The sequence below is a fragment of the Malus domestica genome, chromosome 04 (genome assembly GCF_042453785.1).
Source record: "Malus domestica chromosome 04, GDT2T_hap1".
NCBI lineage: Eukaryota > Viridiplantae > Streptophyta > Magnoliopsida > Rosales > Rosaceae > Malus > Malus domestica.
This window is the reverse complement of record NC_091664.1, coordinates 28,154,607-28,174,946: the sequence shown is the minus strand read 5'-3', so window position 1 is coordinate 28,174,946 and position 20,340 is coordinate 28,154,607. Positions and strand designations below refer to the sequence as shown.

The following is a 20,340-nucleotide window of genomic DNA, read 5'->3' as shown; positions in this document are numbered from 1 at the left end:
AGAGGTACGAGAACGCGCTGCTCGACGAGAAGCACGAGTTCGAGCGGCTCGAGAAGCTCAGAGCAGAGAAGGAGCTCAGGCTCAAGCTCTCACTGATCAAGACGGAGGCGGTGAGCGAAAAGAACCACGGCGAGGGCAGAGAGGAAATTTTGGAGCTCCGGACGCAGAACGAGGAGCTGGAGCGCCGCATTTCGCGGCTGGAGAAGGGCGGTAAGACATTGAGGAAGAGGGGTTTGAGTAACAGCATCCAGAGAAGAAGGAGCTTCGTCTCCATCTCTGCAGAATCTCTCTGCTACTGCTCTGCAGAATCTCGCAGTTCCAACGATACCGCCGAATCAACACGGCCCACCAAAATCCCCAGTACCGCGAAGCAGCGGATTTCATTCTCTCCGAGGCCGCAACATAATAAAGGAAGAAAAGTCAACAAGGAGCAGCAACATAATAATAAAAGGAGAAAGCAAAAGCAAAAAATGAAGTTGCAGGGAAAAAGAGAACGACAAAAGCAAAAGGAAAAGTACAGCAGAAAAGAGAAAAGAGAAAAAAAGAAAAAAGATAAAATTATAAAGTTCCTATTATTACGATTCTTTTTTTCTACAGGTGAAGAGCCGGAGAGTGCGACGATGGAAAGCAGAAAGCAAAAGTAAGGAATAAACATCCCATTAAAATGATATGATTGTTGTAAACATTCCTAGAATAAGTATGATTGTGTAAATCCTAGATTAGATTTAATTCTAGTTATCCTTTCCTATTACAACTTGTATTACTTGGAGGAGAAGGAATATCTTCTCTCCCTTTACTACTATAAATAAAGGCACAATGTAGGAGGGATAACAACACACACATTCTTCTACAATTCTACAAACACACATCTCTCTTCTCTCTTTCTCTGCCGCCGGCCCTAGTCTCTCTGTCAGATAAAATAGACCACAACACGTTATCAGCACGCTCCTACCGCTGCGCTTAGGAATCTGACGTTGAAGAATTTTTCTGCATCAAACCAGTTCATCCATATCATCACGCAATCAGGTTCTTTCCAAACAACGGTTTTTAACTCGATATTTTGCAAGCCCTGATAGCATGAACATTCACCATGATGCATGACCCAACTTTACGTTTTACGTATTTTAGATTCTACATAAATTGTGTATGCTTCATAATCAAAATTGCTACGATTATGTGAATTTGATATTTGTCATGAATTGAATCTTACATATGTACATGCATTGAAACTATTATTTGCATATGCATCAATGTAAATATGTGATTCATTAAAATTATACATGCATATAATATAATTGAATTGAAAAAAAAAAAACACATTTTTTTTTTTTTGCGATTGGGACCTGGGTTCTTTAGAATCCGTGACCACCATCCTGCAGATGGGGTCTCCACGCAAGCAGAGAGCATGCAGCTCTCCTTGATCCCAGAGAAAAAACCCACGAAGCCAAGCCCCAAACCCAAAATCCCAACACCCTTCCTGGTGTCCCCCGACCATGGCATGGCCTGCAGCCACAGCCTTAAACCTTTGGTTCATATTCTCGACGACCTGAAGTCGTCCCATGTCGACAATTGAACCGAGATTCAACGGAATCTCGTCGGAATTTTTTTAAAATTCGTTTCAATTTTTAGGGTTTTGATATCATGTCGAGATTTCATCTACGTCGATGGATACTTGGTTCTTCGACGAACCATGGCTTGCACACACCAATGACAACCACCTGCAATGGCGCCGTCCTAGTTTTTCCGGCCTTCTTCCTCGGCCACGCACACCCAGCGCCGCTGGGTTTGTTTTGTCCTGCACCCCAAAACCCTAACGGGCTCCAGCCTCTCGGCCCGTGTGACAAGAAAAAAAATAAACAAATTTTTTGCTGGGCTCGCTTAAAGCGGCCCAGCCCGCAAAGAAAAGAAATTTTTTTTGATTTCCTGGGCGCACCTGCAGCGGCCCAGACCGAAAAAATATTTTTTTAGTTTTTTTTTTCTGAGCCTGCTTATTGCAGCCCGTATCTGTGAAACAAAAGATTTTTTTTTGCGCTGCACACAGCAGCCCATTCCCTCTTCTCACCCCGTGGGCCTGCAGCCTACACCCGAGGGTTCTTGGCCTATATTTTTAGGCCCCGAGATTTTATTATTTAATACTTTTAAATAATATGGGTTTTTATATTTTCACCCACACTTTACTTTGGCCCCGAAGACCAAAAATAAATTAATTCAATTATCATTATACAATATTTTTGCATATATTCTTTGTATATTTGTTTGCATATATATTTGTGTTTGCCTGCAGGAATATATGAACCTGAAGTTTATAATTACTTTGAAACCCGAAGTTTCTTATAAACATGCCTTGTTTGAAAACCCGAAGTTTTCTCTTAAACATATCACCCATGAAAACCCGAAGTTTTTCATGCAAAATTAAACCAATACATGTCTATTAGAACCTATATGTTCTACTTCTATGTGAATGGATTGATTTTTTCTCCATTACACTAACCACATCTTGTCCATCTATTTTGTGATAGGAACATGTCGAATTTGAACAAACTCGACTTCACCGCTTTGGAGGTCTCTGGAAGGAACTACCTCTAGTGGGTTCAAGATGTGAAGCTCCACCTCACTGCAAAGAACTGCATCCTGCTATTGAAGAAGCAACAGATGCACCTGTTGGCGAAGCTGAAAAAGCCACTACTATGATCTTCATCCGAAGACATATTCATGACGCTCTGCAAACTGAGTACCTTGTTGAGGAGGATCCACGTGCATTATGGGTCGCTTTGGCTGATCGTTTCGATCACCAAAAGGACATATTCTTGTCTGAAGCAAGACACGACTGGCAGCACTTGCGCTTCCAAGACTTTAAGTATGTGAATGAATATAATTCTAAAGTTTGTCGAATCCGATCACTTCTCAAGTTTTGCAATGAAACTTTGACTGAAGAGGATCTCCTGGAGAAGACCTACTCGACCTTCTCTGCTTCTAATATTGTCCTGCAGCAACAATATAGAGCTCAGAAGTTCACTAAGTTCTCGGATTTGATCTCTGTTTTACTTCTTGCTAAAAAGCAGAATCAGCTGTTGATGAAGAATCATCAAGTTCGACCTACTGGGGCTACTGTTGTGCCTGAAGCACATTATAGCACTCATCAGCACCCAAAACGCCAAAAGAGGCGTGGTAAGGGCGGCCAGAAGCCATCCTACCAAGGTCAACAGAGCCAAGGCCCATCCAAGGGAGGAAACAAAGCCCAGAAGCGCCCAAACCTCGCTCCCAAGGCCCTGAACTTCAAGAATAAGGGCAAAGCACCTGCCACAATGAATGACGATATGTGTTATCGTTGTGGTTCCAAGGACCATTAGTCCCGTATTTTCCGTGCTCCCAAGAAGGTTGTAGATGAATATCATTCTCGTCGTACGAAGTTTGAATCAAACTTCATGCAAATGGACGAACCGAAGACTACAAAGATTGAGGTTTCTGACTTTCAGGAGGATACCACTCCTATAGAAGATTAGAATCTTAGACATAGACTTATTTTTCAGTTAAAATAAGACAATTGGGGCCGAATTCCACCAAGTGGCCGAACCCCACCTTGTTTTTTTGGTTGATTTTGAACAATTTTCCTTTATGTTTTGGATTATTAGTTGGCGATTTATTTTGGATATTAAGTTTTTAATCCTTGAATAAATGAAATTATTTTGAATTGATACTTGTTTTTTTATAAACTTTTATGCATGTGACCGATTCAAATTAATTTTTCATTCTAGGTATGACTAGTGGGAAAGTTAGTTGTCTGGTAGATAGTGCAACCACGCATACTGTTTTGCGTGAACGCATCTATTTCACTAACTTCGTACCTAAGAATGCACCTCTGACAACCCTCTCAGGCCCATCCAACCTGATAGAAGGATACAGTAAGACACGTATAATGTTGTCTAATGGTACAATCTTGACCATTGCTGAGGCACTCTATTCTCCACGTTCCGGCAGAACGTTACTAAGTTTCAAGGACATTAGAGATAACAATTACCACGCTGAAACCCACGTAGAAAACGGAGTTGAATTTCTGTGCGTAACTTCCTACGAATATGGCCAGAAACGTATTCTAGAGAAGATAGAGCGTAACCCGAGTGGTCTGTATACTACGACCATACGCCCCATCGAATGCCACTATGTGGCCGGCCTTACCACAGGGACCGCGCACGAAATTACATTTTGGCATGATCGTTTGGGACATCCTGGACGAATAGTGATACGCCGTATCCTCAAAACTTCACACAGGCATCCACTAACTCGAAGCTTAGGTTCGATCCATGAAATTGCATGTCAAACATGTTCTATGGGAAAGCTTATTACTAAGCCTTCTTATAACAAGATTCGTTCGAATCCTCCCATTTTTCTACAACGGATTCAGGGGGACATTTGTGGACCGATTCAACCTCCCTGCAGACCATTTAGATATTTTATGGTTTTGGTTGACGCTTTTACACGTTGGTCACACGTGTGCTTGTTGTCCACAAGGAACGTTGCATTCTCCAAACTGTTGGCTCAGTTTATCAAGCTCAGGGCTCACCACCCTGATTATCCGATCAAATCTATTCGATTGGATAATGCTGGAGAATTCACATCTAAAACTTTTGATGACTATTGCATGTCGGTTGGGGTTGAAGTTGAACATCCTATACCCCATGTTCACACCCAGAACGGCCTGGCAGAGGCTTTCATTAAGCGTTTACAAATGATTGCTCGATCGTTGGTCATACGTACCAAGCTCCCGATCGTTGCTTGGGGCCATGCAATATTCCTTTCAGTTGGTCACCGGATGCGAACCCGACATATCGCATCTGCGCGTTTTTGGTTGTGCGGTCTATGTGCCGATTTCGCCGCCCTTACGTACAAAAATGGGGCCTCAGCGAAGGATGAGAATCTATGTCAGCTATGATTCTCCTTCGATTATTCGTTACTTAGAACCTTTGACAGGCGATCTGTTTACCGCTCGTTTTGCGGATTGTCACTTCTATGAGACAGTCTTCCCGTTGTTAGGGGGAGATAAGAATGTCAACGTTCCTAATGAACGACGTGAATTATCGTGGATAACTCCCACTTTGTCTCATTTAGATCCCCGCACAGCTCAGTCTGAAGCTGAAGTGCAGCGCATATTAGATCTCCAGAGCATAGCTCAGAGCATGCCAGATGCTTTCACCGATCTAGCGCGCGTGACAATATCACATATTCCAGCTGCGAATACGCCTGCAAAGATAGATGTACCAAATGTACGACAGACTACCCTCCTGGAAGCCCGGGACGCCAATTCTGGTGATCCACGTACATTAGCGGCTAGCCAATCATCTGCCTCTACACAAAAGCGTGGCAGACCCCTTGGTTCAAAAGATTTACACCCCTGGAAGAGGTAGAGCTGATTGGTCAAACTGGAAACAAGCAATCCAAGTTGAACGTGATTCACTTGCGAAACGTAAGGTGTTTGGACCTGTAGTTCCTACTCCTCCACATGTGAAGCCCGTTGGCTACAAGTGGGTTTTCGTTCGGAAGCGTAATGAGAAGAACGAAATTGTGCGTTACAAAGCTCGTCTTGTAGCACAAGGTTTCTCACAACGCCCCGGGATTGACTATGACGAAACTTACTCACCCGTTATGGATGTGATTACTTTTCGATACCTTATCAGTTTGGTAGTTTCCAAAAAACTGGACATGCAGCTGATGGACGTAGTAACCGCGTATCTCTATGGGGATCTTGATACGGAAATTTATATGAAAGTTCCCGAATGACTTACATTGACTAGTTCAAATATTTCCCAAACCCCGGAACACGCTCTCAATTCGGCTGAGGCGTTCACTATACGGTTTGAAACAATTCGGAAGAATGTGGTATAACCGTCTGAGTGAGTATTTAACTAGTTAGGGATATGTGAACAACGAACTATGCCCTTGTGTGTTCATTAAGAAGTCACATTCCGGATTTGCGATTGTTGCAGTATATGTCGATGACATGAATCTCATCGGAACTCATGAAGAGCTCGCGAGAACTGCTTCGCACCTGAAGTCGGAATTTGAGATGAAAGATCTAGGAAAGACTCGATACTGTCTCGGTCTCGAGATAGAGCATTGTTCAGATGGAATCTTAGTACATCAATCGAACTACACCTAGAAGGTGTTGCACCGTTTTAATGAGGATAAAGCGAAGTCTTCGAGTACTCCTATGGTCGTTCGTACGCTAGATGCAAAACGAGATCCCTTCCGTCCGAAGGAGGATGATGAAGAGATTTTGGAGCATGAAGTTCCTTATCTAAGTGCGATAGGCGCTTTATTGTACTTAGCTCAATGCACTAGACCCGACATCTCCTTCGCTGTTAATCTTTTGGCAAGACACAACAATGCACCAACACGCAGACACTGGACTGACGTGAAAGACATCTTCAGTTACCTTAAGGGTACTACGGATTTGGGCTTGTTCTATCCCTACGAATCCTCGAGTGATGCCGCACCCTATGCTCATCGGGTTGATTCTCGCCTTGTTGGTTATGCCGACGCTGGATACTTATCTGATCCGCACAAGGCGCGTTCTCAAACGGGTTATGTCTTTACCGTTGGAGGCACCGCAATATCTTGGAGGTCAACTAAACAGACCTTAGTTGCCACTTCGTCTAACCATGCTGAAATTCTCGCCTTACATGAAGCAACTCGGGAATGCTTTTGGTTGAGAACAGTAGTGGGCCATATTCGAAGCTCTTGTGATCTTCATCCCGCCGTTAATGCCCCGACGACGATTTTTTAAGACAACGCAGCTTGCATCGAACAGCTCAAGAAGGGTTACATCAAAGGAGACAGCACCAAGCATATTGCGCCGAAGTTCTTCTTTACACATCAACAACAAGAGCATCAGAAGATTGAAGTCACGCAAATCCGATTACAAGACAATCTAGCCGACCTCTTCACCAAATCACTACCGAAGGCGACGTTTCAGAAGCTTGTTCATGGAATTGGTATGCGTAAACTTTGAGTTGTAACTTTGCTATTTCTCTTTGGAATTATGTCAAACTCAGAGGGAGTATCTTCTGGATACTTGCTTGATCTTAATGTACTCTTTTTCCCTACGATTAGGAGCATTTTTTCCCACTGGGTTTTTGCTACCTAACTAGGTTTTAACGAGGCACCCACCTTGGGCTGGTCATATCCCTGATGACGTCCTGTAGACGTTTCTTTTGACGTTGCATTTCTCACGCATTTTTCCTTAGACTATGGATTTTGTCCCTACTCGAGTTTTTGCCATGTTTTTTTTAGTGAGACTTACTACTTATGCAAGTTCCTACCTTATTGAGAATAAGCGTTGTTCCTTGGAATCAGTGCCGACGAGTCGACTTCCTCAACTTCTGCATGATGCTGAATCTACCTTGAGTATTTACACACTCAAGGGGGAGTGTTGTAAACATTCATAGAATAAGTATGATTGTGTAAATCCTAGATTAGATTTGATTCTAGTTATCCTTTTCTATTACAACTTGTATTACTTGGAGGAGAAAGAATATCTTCTCTCCCTTTACTACTATAAATAAAGGCACAATGTAGGAGGGATAACAACACACACATTCCCTTATAATTCTACAAACACACATTTCTCTTCTCTCTTTCTCTGCCGTCGGCCCTAGTCTCTCTCTTAGATAAAATAGACCACAACAATAATTTATTTTTCTTATCTCTCATAGACATCTGTATAAACCCTATCAAAGAGTAATAATACTAAAATGATTTATTACTACTACAATCTAATAATATCTTTATTTATTTGTAAATGAGAATTTTAAGTGTGGTTTTCGTCAAAGTAAATTCGAACTGCACTATTTCTCGTTCTGACAGCAAGTCCACCGCCGAACAGTTCACACAAAAACCTTTTTAGTTGTCGTTTTCGTTGGAAAACAAAAACAAAAACCTGTACTCTTTCCCAGCTCTCTGTGAAATCTGCCGCAGAAAACTCTCTCGGTTTCTGAAGAGTAATCGGAATCCGATGGCGAACCTCATGGTAGAGGACACGACTTCTGAGGACGATCAGCTCGCCGCGATGACGACGGAAGACATCATTAGAGCAACTCGTCTTCTCGACAACAAGATCCGCGTACACAAGGTCCCTTCTTTTCTTCTTTTTCTCTCTCACTTTGGCACTTGTTGTACTCTAGGGTACTACTGATCGGTGCACAATTGGGATGAAATACTTGATTTTGATTTTAGAGTTGATTTATGATTTGGGTTTCCGATGGATTTGTTTGGGAAATTTTGATTTTTTAGTTGGATACGTTGGTCGATGCTTTTGTTAGGTGGGTTTTTTTTCTTCTAAATTTTGGGGATTTGAGATTTTAACATGTGAATCTTTTACCTTTTTTTTCTGGGTTTTTGTTTGTGGGATTGAAGGAAGAAATGTCAAGAACAAATTTGGAGCTGGACTCGTACAAGGAGAAGATAAAGGAGAATCAGGAAAAGATTAAGCTTAATAAGCAGTTGCCCTACTTGGTGGGCAACATCGTTGAGGTATGTGTGTCTTCTTGTATTCTCAATTGTTTATCTTTTCTTTTCTTGTTAGGGTGAGTGAATTTGAGGTCGGTAAAGTAACTCTCTTTAGTGAAAATTAGAATACGCTGAATATTGAGAATCGAACTGGAGTTAAAATGTTGTACTGTAGTTTAGGGTTTACCTTGTTTGAGTTAAGAATTCGCGGGGCAAGCAAAGTTGATAATGGAGTCACCCTAGCTTAAATATCTCAGGAATGGAGGTACAAATGATGACTGTTACTAAAGTCTGTGGACTTGGGGAGTTCTATTAGCCTTACGCTCTTATTGGGTTTTTTATTCTGTATCTTTCAGATTCTGGAAATGAACCCAGAAGATGAGGCTGAGGAGGATGGTGCAAATATTGATCTTGACTCCCAAAGAAAGGGAAAGTGTGTTGTTTTGAAAACATCTACTCGCCAGGTAATCCAGCGACTAATGCTATGCACTTATTTACTTATACCACCAGCAAAACAAATTACTGCAGTCATCTGCATCATTGCTTTTCTTTTATTGGTGAATTTTAATTGTGTGATATGTGTTTACGGCTAAAAGAGACTTGTGTGAAAATCATATTTGATGCATTATTCAAAAGCAAAATTATGGGGTTTTGTTTTACTGCAGACAATCTTTCTCCCAGTTGTTGGGCTTGTTGATCCTGATACCTTGAAGCCTGGGGATCTTGTTGGTGTGAACAAGGATAGTTACCTGATCTTGGATACTCTTCCATCCGAGTATGATTCTCGAGTAAAGGCTATGGAAGTTGACGAAAAACCAACTGAAGACTACAATGACATTGGAGGGCTGGAGAAGCAGGCAAGTTTCATATTTGAGACATTCTCTGTTGAGGCGGTCATGGTTGTTCTTAGATACCAAACATTTGAATTTCGTACGCTAATTTGTTTTTATTGAAACAGATTCAAGAACTAGTTGAGGCGATTGTTTTACCCATGACCCACAGTGAGCGTTTTCAGAAGTTGGGAATTCGCCCACCAAAGGGAGTGTTATTGTATGGACCTCCTGGAACCGGTAAAACTTTGATGGCTCGGGCTTGTGCTGCTCAGACAAATGCCACTTTTCTGAAACTGGCTGGTCCCCAACTGGTTCAGGTATACCATTATTCGATACAGTTATCACGGATACCTTTTTTTAAGCTAAGTATTTATGTATATGTTGATTTATGTGCATGTTGAGCATTGAGCAGCCGATATTCTAATGGTTTTGAGAAATGCCACTTAAGACATTATTTTCATAGTTGAATTTTTTGCATTTTGGCATAGCTTTTGTTGTTGCTCTTATTGCTCTGAGTAGACAAGGATTGTCTGTTTCTTAAATTTATAATGCCCTTGTATGCACTAAAGGGTCCCATGCCCTGAAGAATTTATTTGTTTGTGACTTTGGGTTTGCTAGATTTAAAGTAGCTGTTTCATAGATTGTCCTTTATTTTACCTGTGTCGTATAAGGAGGGAATTGATCCTTTTGGGTACGCACCTAGAGGGTCCTGCATCCTGAAGAATTGAATTATTTGTTTGTGACTTTGGGTTTGCTAGATCTAAATTAGTTGTTTCTTAGGTTGTCCTTCTTTTTACCTGTTTCATATTAAGAGGAATTGATCATTTTGGGGAGATGATCTCTGTATTAACAAGCCCTTTATCTTTAAACATGCTCAACTTTGTAGGATGTGAGTAAACTTTGGATTTGTAACTGGGTCTTTAATGAAGTAATCGTACTTGTAATTGATGTAGATGTTTATTGGAGATGGAGCTAAACTTGTTCGCGATGCCTTTCTGCTTGCAAAAGAGAAATCCCCCTGCATCATTTTCATAGATGAAATTGACGCAATTGGCACGAAACGGTTTGATAGGTAAACTATACTTCCTGAGCAGTCATTTGAACTAACAAATTTATCCATAGATATTGTTTCCCATTTTGATCACTCCATTCTTTCCTGTTTGAAATTTATGCTCACTTTTTTTTATTGCAGTGAAGTGAGCGGGGATAGGGAGGTGCAGCGTACAATGCTTGAGTTGCTAAATCAGCTTGATGGATTTAGTAGTGATGACCGTATCAAGGTTTGTTTCCTTGTCTGCAATGTATTTGCTTTTCCTACAACTATGATTCACTTCACAGTACAAGGTGTTCGAGACTTTTGAACTTCAGTTGAATCTTAACATGTTCCATACTTTTAACTACTGGGAATCTAGCATGTAAAATTTGATAGTGGTACCATTCTTTTGTCTTAAATGCAGGTGATAGCAGCAACAAATCGTGCTGATATCCTGGACCCTGCTCTGGTGCGTTCTGGTCGGTTGGATCGTAAAATTGAGCTTCCTCATCCCACTGAAGAAGCAAGAGCTCGGATTTTGCAGGTTTGTCTTTTACCATTGCATATGTTTTGTGATTACTTTTGTGCTTGGTGATAACATTGTTATTAAAACCTTTACCTCAATCCTGTAGATTCACTCAAGGAAGATGAATGTTCATCCTGATGTCAATTTTGAAGAATTGGCTCGCTCGACCGATGACTTCAACGGAGCACAGCTAAAAGCTGTTTGTGTGGAGGCAGGCATGCTAGCTCTTCGCCGTGACGCGACTGAGGTGATTCTCTCTCTATCACTTACTGCATACGTCTACTGACTTGACTTTGTGGGTATACTTAAAAACCTGCAATAAGACGTGCGGTAATCGTAAAGTTTTGTTTTGATTCTACTTCAGGTGAACCACGAAGACTTCAACGAGGGGATTATCCAAGTTCAAGCGAAGAAGAAGGCTAGCCTGAATTATTATGCCTAGACCGAACGTTGGCGCGTTTTCGTTCGGAAAAACCAAACCCTCCTTTGTGTATTCATCGTTGTAGTGATATTTGAAATCTAGTGAAAAGATATTTAGGTCTTGCTAGGAACCGCTACTGGTCAGCTGCTTTCCCCAGTCGCTCCTTGTGTAACTGAAATGTTAGTTGATGGGGAAATACCTCTTTCTGCATGTCATATCTCTAATTTTCATTGCTTATCTTTGAATCTTTGGTGGCCTCTGTTTCCCTTCAGATTTTGCAAGAATATGGTTTACCGCTTCTGTTTAATGTGTTGCAGGAATATGGTCTTTGAAATATGTTACTGTGAGATTTTTTAGTATGTCGGGAACACGATCTGATACACCCAAGTACTCATTGAAAAATTTCTCGTTCACCGCAGTTTCTGTGTTCCCCATCCCCTCCCGCATGTCAACTGTTCAAGACTATTTGAATATTTTAGTTTCATTCCCAACACATAATTGCATTATTTGTCTGTTTTTCTCTGTTTTTTATTTTATTTTTTTAATTTTTTTTAAGTAACCTTGAGGGTACGAGGGAGACTACATTTAGGAGTCATAGAATTACAATCATCATCAAAAGAGCGACCCAAATTATATTTGACGACCCTTCAAACCATTCAAGCACAATTCATTAGTTCAAGAGAATTTTGTCAAATGATGTGTGACTCTATTACTTTCACACAGTGTTCTAAAAAACGTCCTAAGCGGCCGCCTAGGCGCTAGGCGCCTTGGAACCGAGGCGATTTTGTACAAAACGATTGGAAAAATCGGGATGGGTCTAGGCGGGCTAGGCCGTTGGGTGGTTTTTTATTTTTTATTTTTTTTTTTAAAGTTGTTTAAAGTCTAAGTATAATTATACCTTGAAATTTTGTTAATTTTATAGAATAGGTGTGTTGTGTATCAACTTAAATTCCGGGATGCTAAAGATAAGTATCTTACTTTACTAAATTTCTTTATTTTCCTCCTATTTTCCATTTTATGTTGTTTTAAATTGTAAACTTGTTGTACATGCGTCATTCTACAATACTTCTCACTATGGTTGTATGGCATATATGCTTAATGTGTTTTTAAATTTTAGACTTGTTGGATACTCTTTTTGCATTTTATCATTATTTTATTATCTTATCCATGAATTTCATACAAGTATAATTTTTTGTAAGTGTCAATATGCACTTATTTACAAGATATACAAGAAATTTACCTAAATCCGCCTAAGCGCTAGCCTGCCTCCCGACTAGCGCTTAACGTTTTTTAGAACGTTGCCCTCACATCGAACAAACAAGTATTTGTTTCTCGGAGTTGTCTTCAACAGCAACTTTGTATCATATATAATATATTACACATCCCACAAGTGGTGTATCCTCTCCTGGGTTGACTAATCCCCTGTACATAGTCTACTAGTGCGTTTGTTTCGTCGGATTATCTCAAATATTTGTATCGGTTTCCCTTGGATTCCTTGCCTTACAAACTGAATTAAATTTGTTTCGATCCTACTCTCGTCGTTGATCTATTGGGCCGGGCCCAGCATTTATTGTCTATACGCAATTGGGCCCAATAAGAAAAACCTCCCATTTTTACTCGTCTGTTCAGAAAAATCCTTTCTTTAAGAACAAGTAGAGAAGCACTCTTCCTCTCCCCCAACACTCTCTCAATCCGCAGCTGAAAACTCTTCTCTGAGAAGAAGAATCGGAATCGATGGCGAACATGATGGTAGAGGAAACGAGTTTTGAAGATGATCAGCTGGCCGCGATGAGCACCGAAGATATTGTACGAGCCACCCGTCTTCTCGACAACGAGATCCGAATACTCAAGGTCCTTCTTTCTCCCTATCTGTGCTTGCGCTTGTTTAGTTATTGCTTTGATCGATGCAAAATTAGGATGAAGGACTTGATTTTGATTTCAGGGTTTATTTGTACTTCTGTTTACTGATTGATTTGTTTGGGAAATTTTTAATTTTTAATTAGGGTGTGGGTTTTTCTGAATTGGGTAGCTTTGGGATTTTATTATGTGAATGTTTGTGTTCGTTTGTTTTCCTAATTTTTTGTTTGTGGGATTGAAGGAAGAAATGTCAAGAACAAATTTGGAGTTGGACTCGTACAAAGAGAAGATAAAGGAGAATCAGGAAAAGATTAAGCTCAATAAGCAGCTGCCGTACTTGGTGGGCAACATTGTTGAGGTATGTGTGTCTTCTTGTATTCTCAATTGTTTTCGTGCGAAAACCCGTTACATAGACAATTTGGAGAAAGTATTGATTTTTTTTATTAGGGTGAGTGAAGTTGAGGTCATTATAGAAACTCTCTTTAGCAAAAACTAGAATACGCAGAATATGAGAATCGAAATTGGCATAAGATCTTGTACTATGGTTAGCATACAATCCAGTTGAACTACACTCTTTGAAACCATGAAAGAATTTATTTTTTTGAGAACAGGATATGGGCCAATATGGCTTGTTTGAGTTCCAATTTTGCCGTGTGAGCAAATATCTCAGATATGGAATTACGAATGATGGCTGTTATAGTAAACTGTAATAAATTGGAGGACTTGGCTCCTTATGTATGTCATTGCAACACGACATCTATTTCCGCGCAGTCCTTTTCTAATTTTAGTCATATAACGAGTCTACAAAGATGTAATTTAAATCTTTACTAGTTATTGTGTGGTTGTTTTTCATTTAATATTAATAAGAGTGTATTGAGAACTTTAAGCTCTTTTAGTTGATATTAGTATGTTGGTGGTGTGTGGGAGGGAGTTCTGTTATCCTTAGGCTCTAATATTCTGTATCTGTCAGATTCTGGAAATGAACCCAGAAGATGAGGCTGAGGAGGATGGTGCAAATATTGATCTTGACTCCCAAAGAAAGGGAAAGTGTGTTGTTTTGAAAACATCTACTCGTCAGGTAAGGCTGCATACTTATGTTATATAATTTTATCCCCGAATGACTTTGGTGACTTTATCATTGATTTTCTTTTTTCTGATATATGTGTTCTCGGTTAAAAGAGACTATATAGGATGCATTACTGACAAGCCAAATTATGGGTTTTGCTTTACTCCAGACAATCTTTCTGCCAGTTGTTGGGCTTGTTGATCCTGATAAATTGAAGCCTGGTGATCTTGTTGGTGTGAACAAAGATAGTTACCTGATCTTGGATACTTTGCCGTCTGAGTATGATTCTCGGGTAAAGGCTATGGAGGTTGATGAAAAGCCAACTGAAGACTACAATGACATTGGAGGGCTGGAGAAGCAGGCAAGTTTCATACTTTGGACATGCTATTTTGAGGCATTCATGGTGTTCTTAGACTTAGATACCGAACATTTGGATTTTGTACCCTAATTTGTTCTTCAATGCAACAGATTCAAGAACTAGTTGAGGCGATTGTTTTGCCCATGACCCACCAGGAGCGTTTTCAGAAATTGGGGGTTCGTCCACCAAAGGGAGTGCTATTGTATGGACCTCCCGGAACTGGTAAAACATTGATGGCTCGGGCTTGTGCTGCACAGACAAATGCCACTTTTTTGAAACTAGCTGGTCCACAACTGGTTCAGGTATAGCATAATTCAATATGATTATTACTTATACCATTTTTTTTTTTCCAATTAAGAATGTGTGTTGAGCATGGGTAGGTGTTTTCCTAATGATTTTGACATACTAGTGCATAATAGATTTGTTTGTATACTTTGGGGTTCGTTGATTTAAATTAGTTGTCCATAGATTTTCTTTTGTTTCACCTGTTTCTGATTAGGAGGAACTGATCCTTTTTGGGAGAGTAAATAGTCTGTGTAAATGTGCTCAACTATTGTAACTTCAACTATTGTAACTTCATATTTATAACTGTGTCCTCAACTATTGTAACTTCATATGGATGTAGATGTTCATTGGGGATGGAGCAAAACTTGTTCGCGATGCCTTTCAGCTTGCAAAGGAGAAATCTCCCTGCATCATTTTCATAGATGAAATTGATGCAATTGGTACAAAGCGGTTTGATAGGTATGCTATACTTCTTGAATTCAATTTCGTGGATATCCAATTTAATCATTGCATTCTTTCTTGATTGAAATATATTCTCTCATTTATGGTTACAGTGAAGTGAGTGGAGATAGGGAGGTGCAGCGTACAATGCTTGAGTTGCTTAATCAGCTTGATGGCTTTAGTAGCGATGATCGAATTAAGGTTTGTTTCCGTGTCTGCAAGTCTATTTGCTTTTCCTGCAACTATGATGCATTTGGAAATACATAGTAGATGTTCCAGTTCCAGTACTTGGTTGGTATCTTAAATGCAGTTGATAGCAACGACCAATCATGCTGCATAACCAACTTCGTTTTGATGACATAACCAACTTTGTTGTCTTAATGCAGGTGATAGCAGCAACCAATCGTGCTGACATCCTTGACCCTGCTCTTATGCGTTCTGGTCGGTTGGATAGAAAAATTGAGTTTCCACATCCCACTGAAGAAGCAAGAGCTCGAATTTTGCAGGTTTGTATTTACAATTGCATGTGTTCTGTGATGACTCTGCGCTTGACAACATTCTAATCTATTACTATTTTCTTCTTAATTTTGTAGATTCACTCAAGAAAGATGAATGTTAATCCCGATGTCAATTTCGAAGAATTGGCTCGCTCAACCGATGACTTCAACGGAGCACAGCTAAAAGCTGTATGTGTGGAGGCAGGCATGCTTGCCCTCCGACGTGATGCCACAGAGGTGCTTCTCTCTCTATTAAACTGTTCATACTAAAAAAGGACAGTGATTTTCACTCTCGTTTTCTCCTTTTGCACTCTGTTTGCATCTGTCCCTTTGATTTGATTTCCCGTATTTATTCAATCCAAAAACTAGGGGGGGGGGGGGGGGGGGAGAAGAATAGAGAGCAGGGGGAGAAAACTGGAGTTTGAAAATCACTTCCATACACGAATTTAGTCATTCTACTAGTTAACTGTGTGTTTGCTTAAAAATGTTATACGAAGTGTACTAATCTCGAGTATTTGTTTTGATTCTCCTCCAGGTGAACCACGAGGACTTCAACGAGGGCATTATCCAAGTTCAGGCAAAGAAAAAGGCTAGCCTCAATTATTATGCCTAGACTGAATCATTTTATGTAACTTGTTTCGATTTTTTTCAACAGACTTGTGTAATTTGCATCTCGAGTCGTCGTATTTTCTGTATTTTTTCTTCCTTTCTTTCTGTATCAAGTAACGGATAGGCCACTGCACTAAGCAGCCATTCTGCTGTGATACTTGAAATTTAGTGAAAAGATATTAGATCCTTTTTCTCGACTCTCTCGCTCTCTCCCGGTTTCATGTTTCTTTCTTCTAACAAGACTTTTGATTATGTCAAATAACGACGACATATCAATCAATTATTAGCGACATTATCAATGGAATCCCCATTAGTTGATTCATTTAAACTGATGGATACACAGAACGTAGCCTACCCAGCAGTATTGAGGTCTTTTGTGTAAGTACCAAAATTTGAGTAACTTTCTGGGTTCATAGAGTTTGGGATCAACATTTGGAGAGAGAACCAATTCAACCCGCCGGCGGTGGTTGGGGTGGCTGTCCGGTGTGCGAGGAGTTGGGTTAAGTTGGAAATTCTGAGAAAGAAAAAAATTGAAGGGGAGGTACCTTCATTAGATTGTGCGGTGACGATAAAATGTATTTAACCAACTGAGCAACAAAACCTTATTAGGATCTCAAATCCAAGGACGAATCCAGGATTTCAGTCAACTCGTGCTCCCAGCCTCCCACTGTCTCTGATTTTGTTTGTTTATGAAAAGCTACGTACGCAGATCATGACATAGGAAAAGTGATCACAGAAGATACGGTGGGCTTGCGAATATCATTTTCAACGGTTTTGATTATGAAATTTATATAATTAAGATACGTTATTCGCCAATAGGAGAACGAGCTCATTTCAGATATATGCCGAAAGTAAATAAACTTTTTTTAAATGATACATAATGTGAAGTTAATCCGGACACTAAAACTGTTGAGGAAGTAAGCCCACAGTATGCATTTACAAGGTGGTTCTGGGAATATTCGGTGCATGTGGACAGAGATCGATGTTGCCATTACTTCGTCAATGAAAACTTAGTGGGATAAGTGAAAAGGTTCATTAGTATATAGAATGCACATGCATCACCATTAATCTTAAATCTTGACCATCTAATTTTCTAACTATAAAAAGACTACAAATTGGAATACGTGGAGTACGTGTTCGACTTTACACGTTGGTTAGTCTGCTCTGACACCATAAAAAAAAGTTGAGGTTCCACCATAAAACCAATTGACAATAGGAAGAGTAGCTTAACTTTTTATAAATACTTATATAATTTGATCCACATCAATATAGAACTTTGTTCTCACATTTTCACAATAGTTGCGTGGATTTAGAGAGTGCATAAACATAATTAAGAAAAGCTTGCACTTCTGTTTAGATCACGAACCCTAGTATTTTTAACAAGACTTCCTCTTTGACAATTGCTAAAAATGAAGGAATTAATAGAACGTGAGGGTGATGATATGAAGGTTTAGACACTACAAGTTGGATGGAGCACGATGCGATTCACATGTAATTTTCAACAACTTAAACTGAGTGATTGAGAAACAAAGACCGTTAGGCATATGTCGACGCTAAATTTCTGTAGACACACAAAAAATTTGATTCAAATGACCCCATAGAGAACAACTTATATTACCAATGTATACTGTCGCGTAAGATCTCGTGTCAATAAAACAAGGATATATGAATAATAATTTACACATGACTTTATTTTATTGATGCATGATACATTATGATGGTGTATACGTGTCATATACGTCATTTTCACACTAATGATCCTTTTCAGTTTTTGACTTTATAATACAAGACATATTTCATTACATATTAATGACAACTAATCCTCCTCTGCATACAGCTCCACATGTACCACATGAGATAATATCATATATCTAACGCACGGGTCAAACGATACGTCGAAACAGAGCGGATGACTCCAAAAAATGTATGAAATAATTCGGTTTTTTGTATGAAATAATTCGGTTTTTTTTTTGTTATGACTTCAACAAGAGGCAGCTAGCACACAGACGTTGATAAATTGGTGGAGATAGATAAGAGCAGTGTGATGAACTGATATGACTGATGAGAATATAACATATATTAATGCAGAGGCAACTGCAGAATTGTGATATGCAATTAGGGAGGTGGAAGTTCACATTATCTGACGTAGGGTAGAACCGAAAACCGAAATCGAAACACGAATCAAATTGAACCGCATCGAACGGTTTGGTTTTACGGTTTTGAAACGGTTTCGGTTTTGAAACCGAACCACAACATAGAAAACGGTTTGGTTTTGGTTATGGTTTTTGAAAATCGCACCAAAACCGAACCGCACCACAAATATTAATAAACATTTAATTAAATGTCCATATTAGATTTGATGTTTTAATTGGTTGTTTGTTAGAATTCATGCACTTAGTATGAATTCAACCACACTAGAATATCATCATTCATCACTTTATTATGTTCATTAACTTGAAGGACCTTTGTTATTTTATACCATCACACACACACACATATATGTACAATGGTGGATTAATCTTGTTATCAAGAATCGAACAATGATCTAATGAAGTCCACTAATTTGAAGCATGATATCACATATTCTAGTATGAAAGTTTCGCTCATGTTTAATGAATTCAAAGTTATTCAACTTGTTTTATGCTATACCTTGTACGGAACACCCTTTTGTTGCACAAACATATTTTAACATCACAATTGCATGCAACATACTAATTGTTTACATAACAAATGTCTTTTTCCTATTGCTACTGGAAAATGCTTATTAATATGTTAAATTACAAATTGTACATTTTTTCTTAAAAACCAAACCGAAATAGTTTGAAACTGCACTGAATCGAACCAAACAGTTTGATTTCATTTCGGTTTTGGCTTCAAAATCGCATCGAACCGAACCGCAAAAAATTTCAGTTTCGGTTTCACTCAAAACGTCACCGAACCAAATCATGCCCACCCCTAATCTAACATGCAAGGCAGGTGGTGGTTGTGAATTTTACGTCGGATACAACTTCACTACTAAACAAATCAGCAGCTGCTGCTTACGACCAATCCCAACTGGATACGTGTATAGCTGGAATTGATCTGAAGCAGCTGCTGCTGAGCCAAGTCCAGTTCTTTTATGTCTACCTTTCTCTCTGTGATGTGCAAAACGGATGGGAAGCCAGATCAACGATGAACAAACGCGTGTTCTTACCCACGTTTTTGGGTTGAAACGCGTGTTATGACAAAATCATCCGCTTGGCAATTGCGGACTTATCGATGCATGCAAGCAACACAAGGACAAGATAGTTAGTTAAGTTTAGGAGATAATTAGGTTATACTAATAAGGTCAAAAATGTCAGAAGGTCCTCAATACATTGAGCTAGCTTGCTGTAAACGCCAAGCTTGATCTACTAATAGCGTCTGTCAACCACCTCAATTGTTTATTATATGAATCCGGATTCTCTTTGTGAGGATCTCGGGGATTCGTAAATCGTAGTCATTTATCGTACATCGTATGGTCATAAATTATTTTAAATATTTTAATTTAAAATTAAACACAAACAATACATGATAAAAACTGATCGTACGATGTACGATGAATAGACACGATTTACGGATCTCCATGATCCTTACCAAAAGGATCCGGAGAGGATCTTGTTGGTTATTATATGATTAGACCAAGAGTGAATTCTAGTCCCACTATCGGCAATTTCTCTTAATGGGTGATTTGTAAAAACCAAAAAATGGGCTAAGACTCTTTGCGGCTTGTGGTATGCCCTAACACTAAGATGGAGTAGTTTTTGGTTTCTTTGCAGTTGAGAGGGTGACGCTTGGCACTTGGTGTAGCGTCTTTGCTTTTGTCCCCCCCTGCTCTGTGTTTGTTGCTTGTTGTGTTGTTCCCCCTTGGGTGGGCTTCGCGTTCCTTTGGCT

General features: G+C 39.6%; 2 protein-coding genes across 2 annotated transcripts; both read left to right on the top strand.

Moving 5' to 3' along the window:
• The first annotated feature begins 85 nt into the window (after window positions 1-85).
• On the top strand, window positions 86-11,525 carry LOC103433910 (26S proteasome regulatory subunit 6A homolog). The gene is made up of 11 exons (XM_070820023.1): window positions 86-640; window positions 7,861-8,125; window positions 8,410-8,526; window positions 8,859-8,966; window positions 9,168-9,359; window positions 9,461-9,652; window positions 10,289-10,407; window positions 10,528-10,615; window positions 10,793-10,912; window positions 11,001-11,141; window positions 11,259-11,525. The coding sequence occupies exons 2-11, from the start codon at window positions 8,009-8,011 to the stop codon at window positions 11,334-11,336; spliced, it is 1,272 nt and encodes a 423-aa protein (XP_070676124.1). The 5' UTR covers window positions 86-640; window positions 7,861-8,008; the 3' UTR covers window positions 11,337-11,525.
• Window positions 11,526-12,172: 647 nt separating this feature from the next.
• Window positions 12,173-16,625, top strand: LOC103433909 (26S proteasome regulatory subunit 6A homolog). The gene is made up of 10 exons (XM_008372201.4): window positions 12,173-13,166; window positions 13,414-13,530; window positions 14,143-14,250; window positions 14,408-14,599; window positions 14,707-14,898; window positions 15,222-15,340; window positions 15,436-15,523; window positions 15,709-15,828; window positions 15,916-16,056; window positions 16,355-16,625. The coding sequence occupies exons 1-10, from the start codon at window positions 13,050-13,052 to the stop codon at window positions 16,430-16,432; spliced, it is 1,272 nt and encodes a 423-aa protein (XP_008370423.1). The 5' UTR covers window positions 12,173-13,049; the 3' UTR covers window positions 16,433-16,625.
• Window positions 16,626-20,340: the final 3,715 nt, after the last annotated feature.

Bases quoted from the DNA above. Each gene is read 5' to 3' on its own strand.
- LOC103433910 (XM_070820023.1), top strand. From the start codon at position 8,009: ATGGCGAACCTCATGGTAGAGGACACGACTTCTGAGGACGATCAGCTC. The intron at 8,126-8,409 runs GTCCCTTCTTTT...GTGGGATTGAAG, and splicing joins ACAAGATCCGCGTACACAAG to GAAGAAATGTCAAGAACAAA. The intron at 10,616-10,792 runs GTTTGTTTCCTT...TCTTAAATGCAG, and splicing joins GTAGTGATGACCGTATCAAG to GTGATAGCAGCAACAAATCG.
- LOC103433909 (XM_008372201.4), top strand. From the start codon at position 13,050: ATGGCGAACATGATGGTAGAGGAAACGAGTTTTGAAGATGATCAGCTG. The intron at 13,167-13,413 runs GTCCTTCTTTCT...GTGGGATTGAAG, and splicing joins ACGAGATCCGAATACTCAAG to GAAGAAATGTCAAGAACAAA. The intron at 15,524-15,708 runs GTTTGTTTCCGT...GTCTTAATGCAG, and splicing joins GTAGCGATGATCGAATTAAG to GTGATAGCAGCAACCAATCG.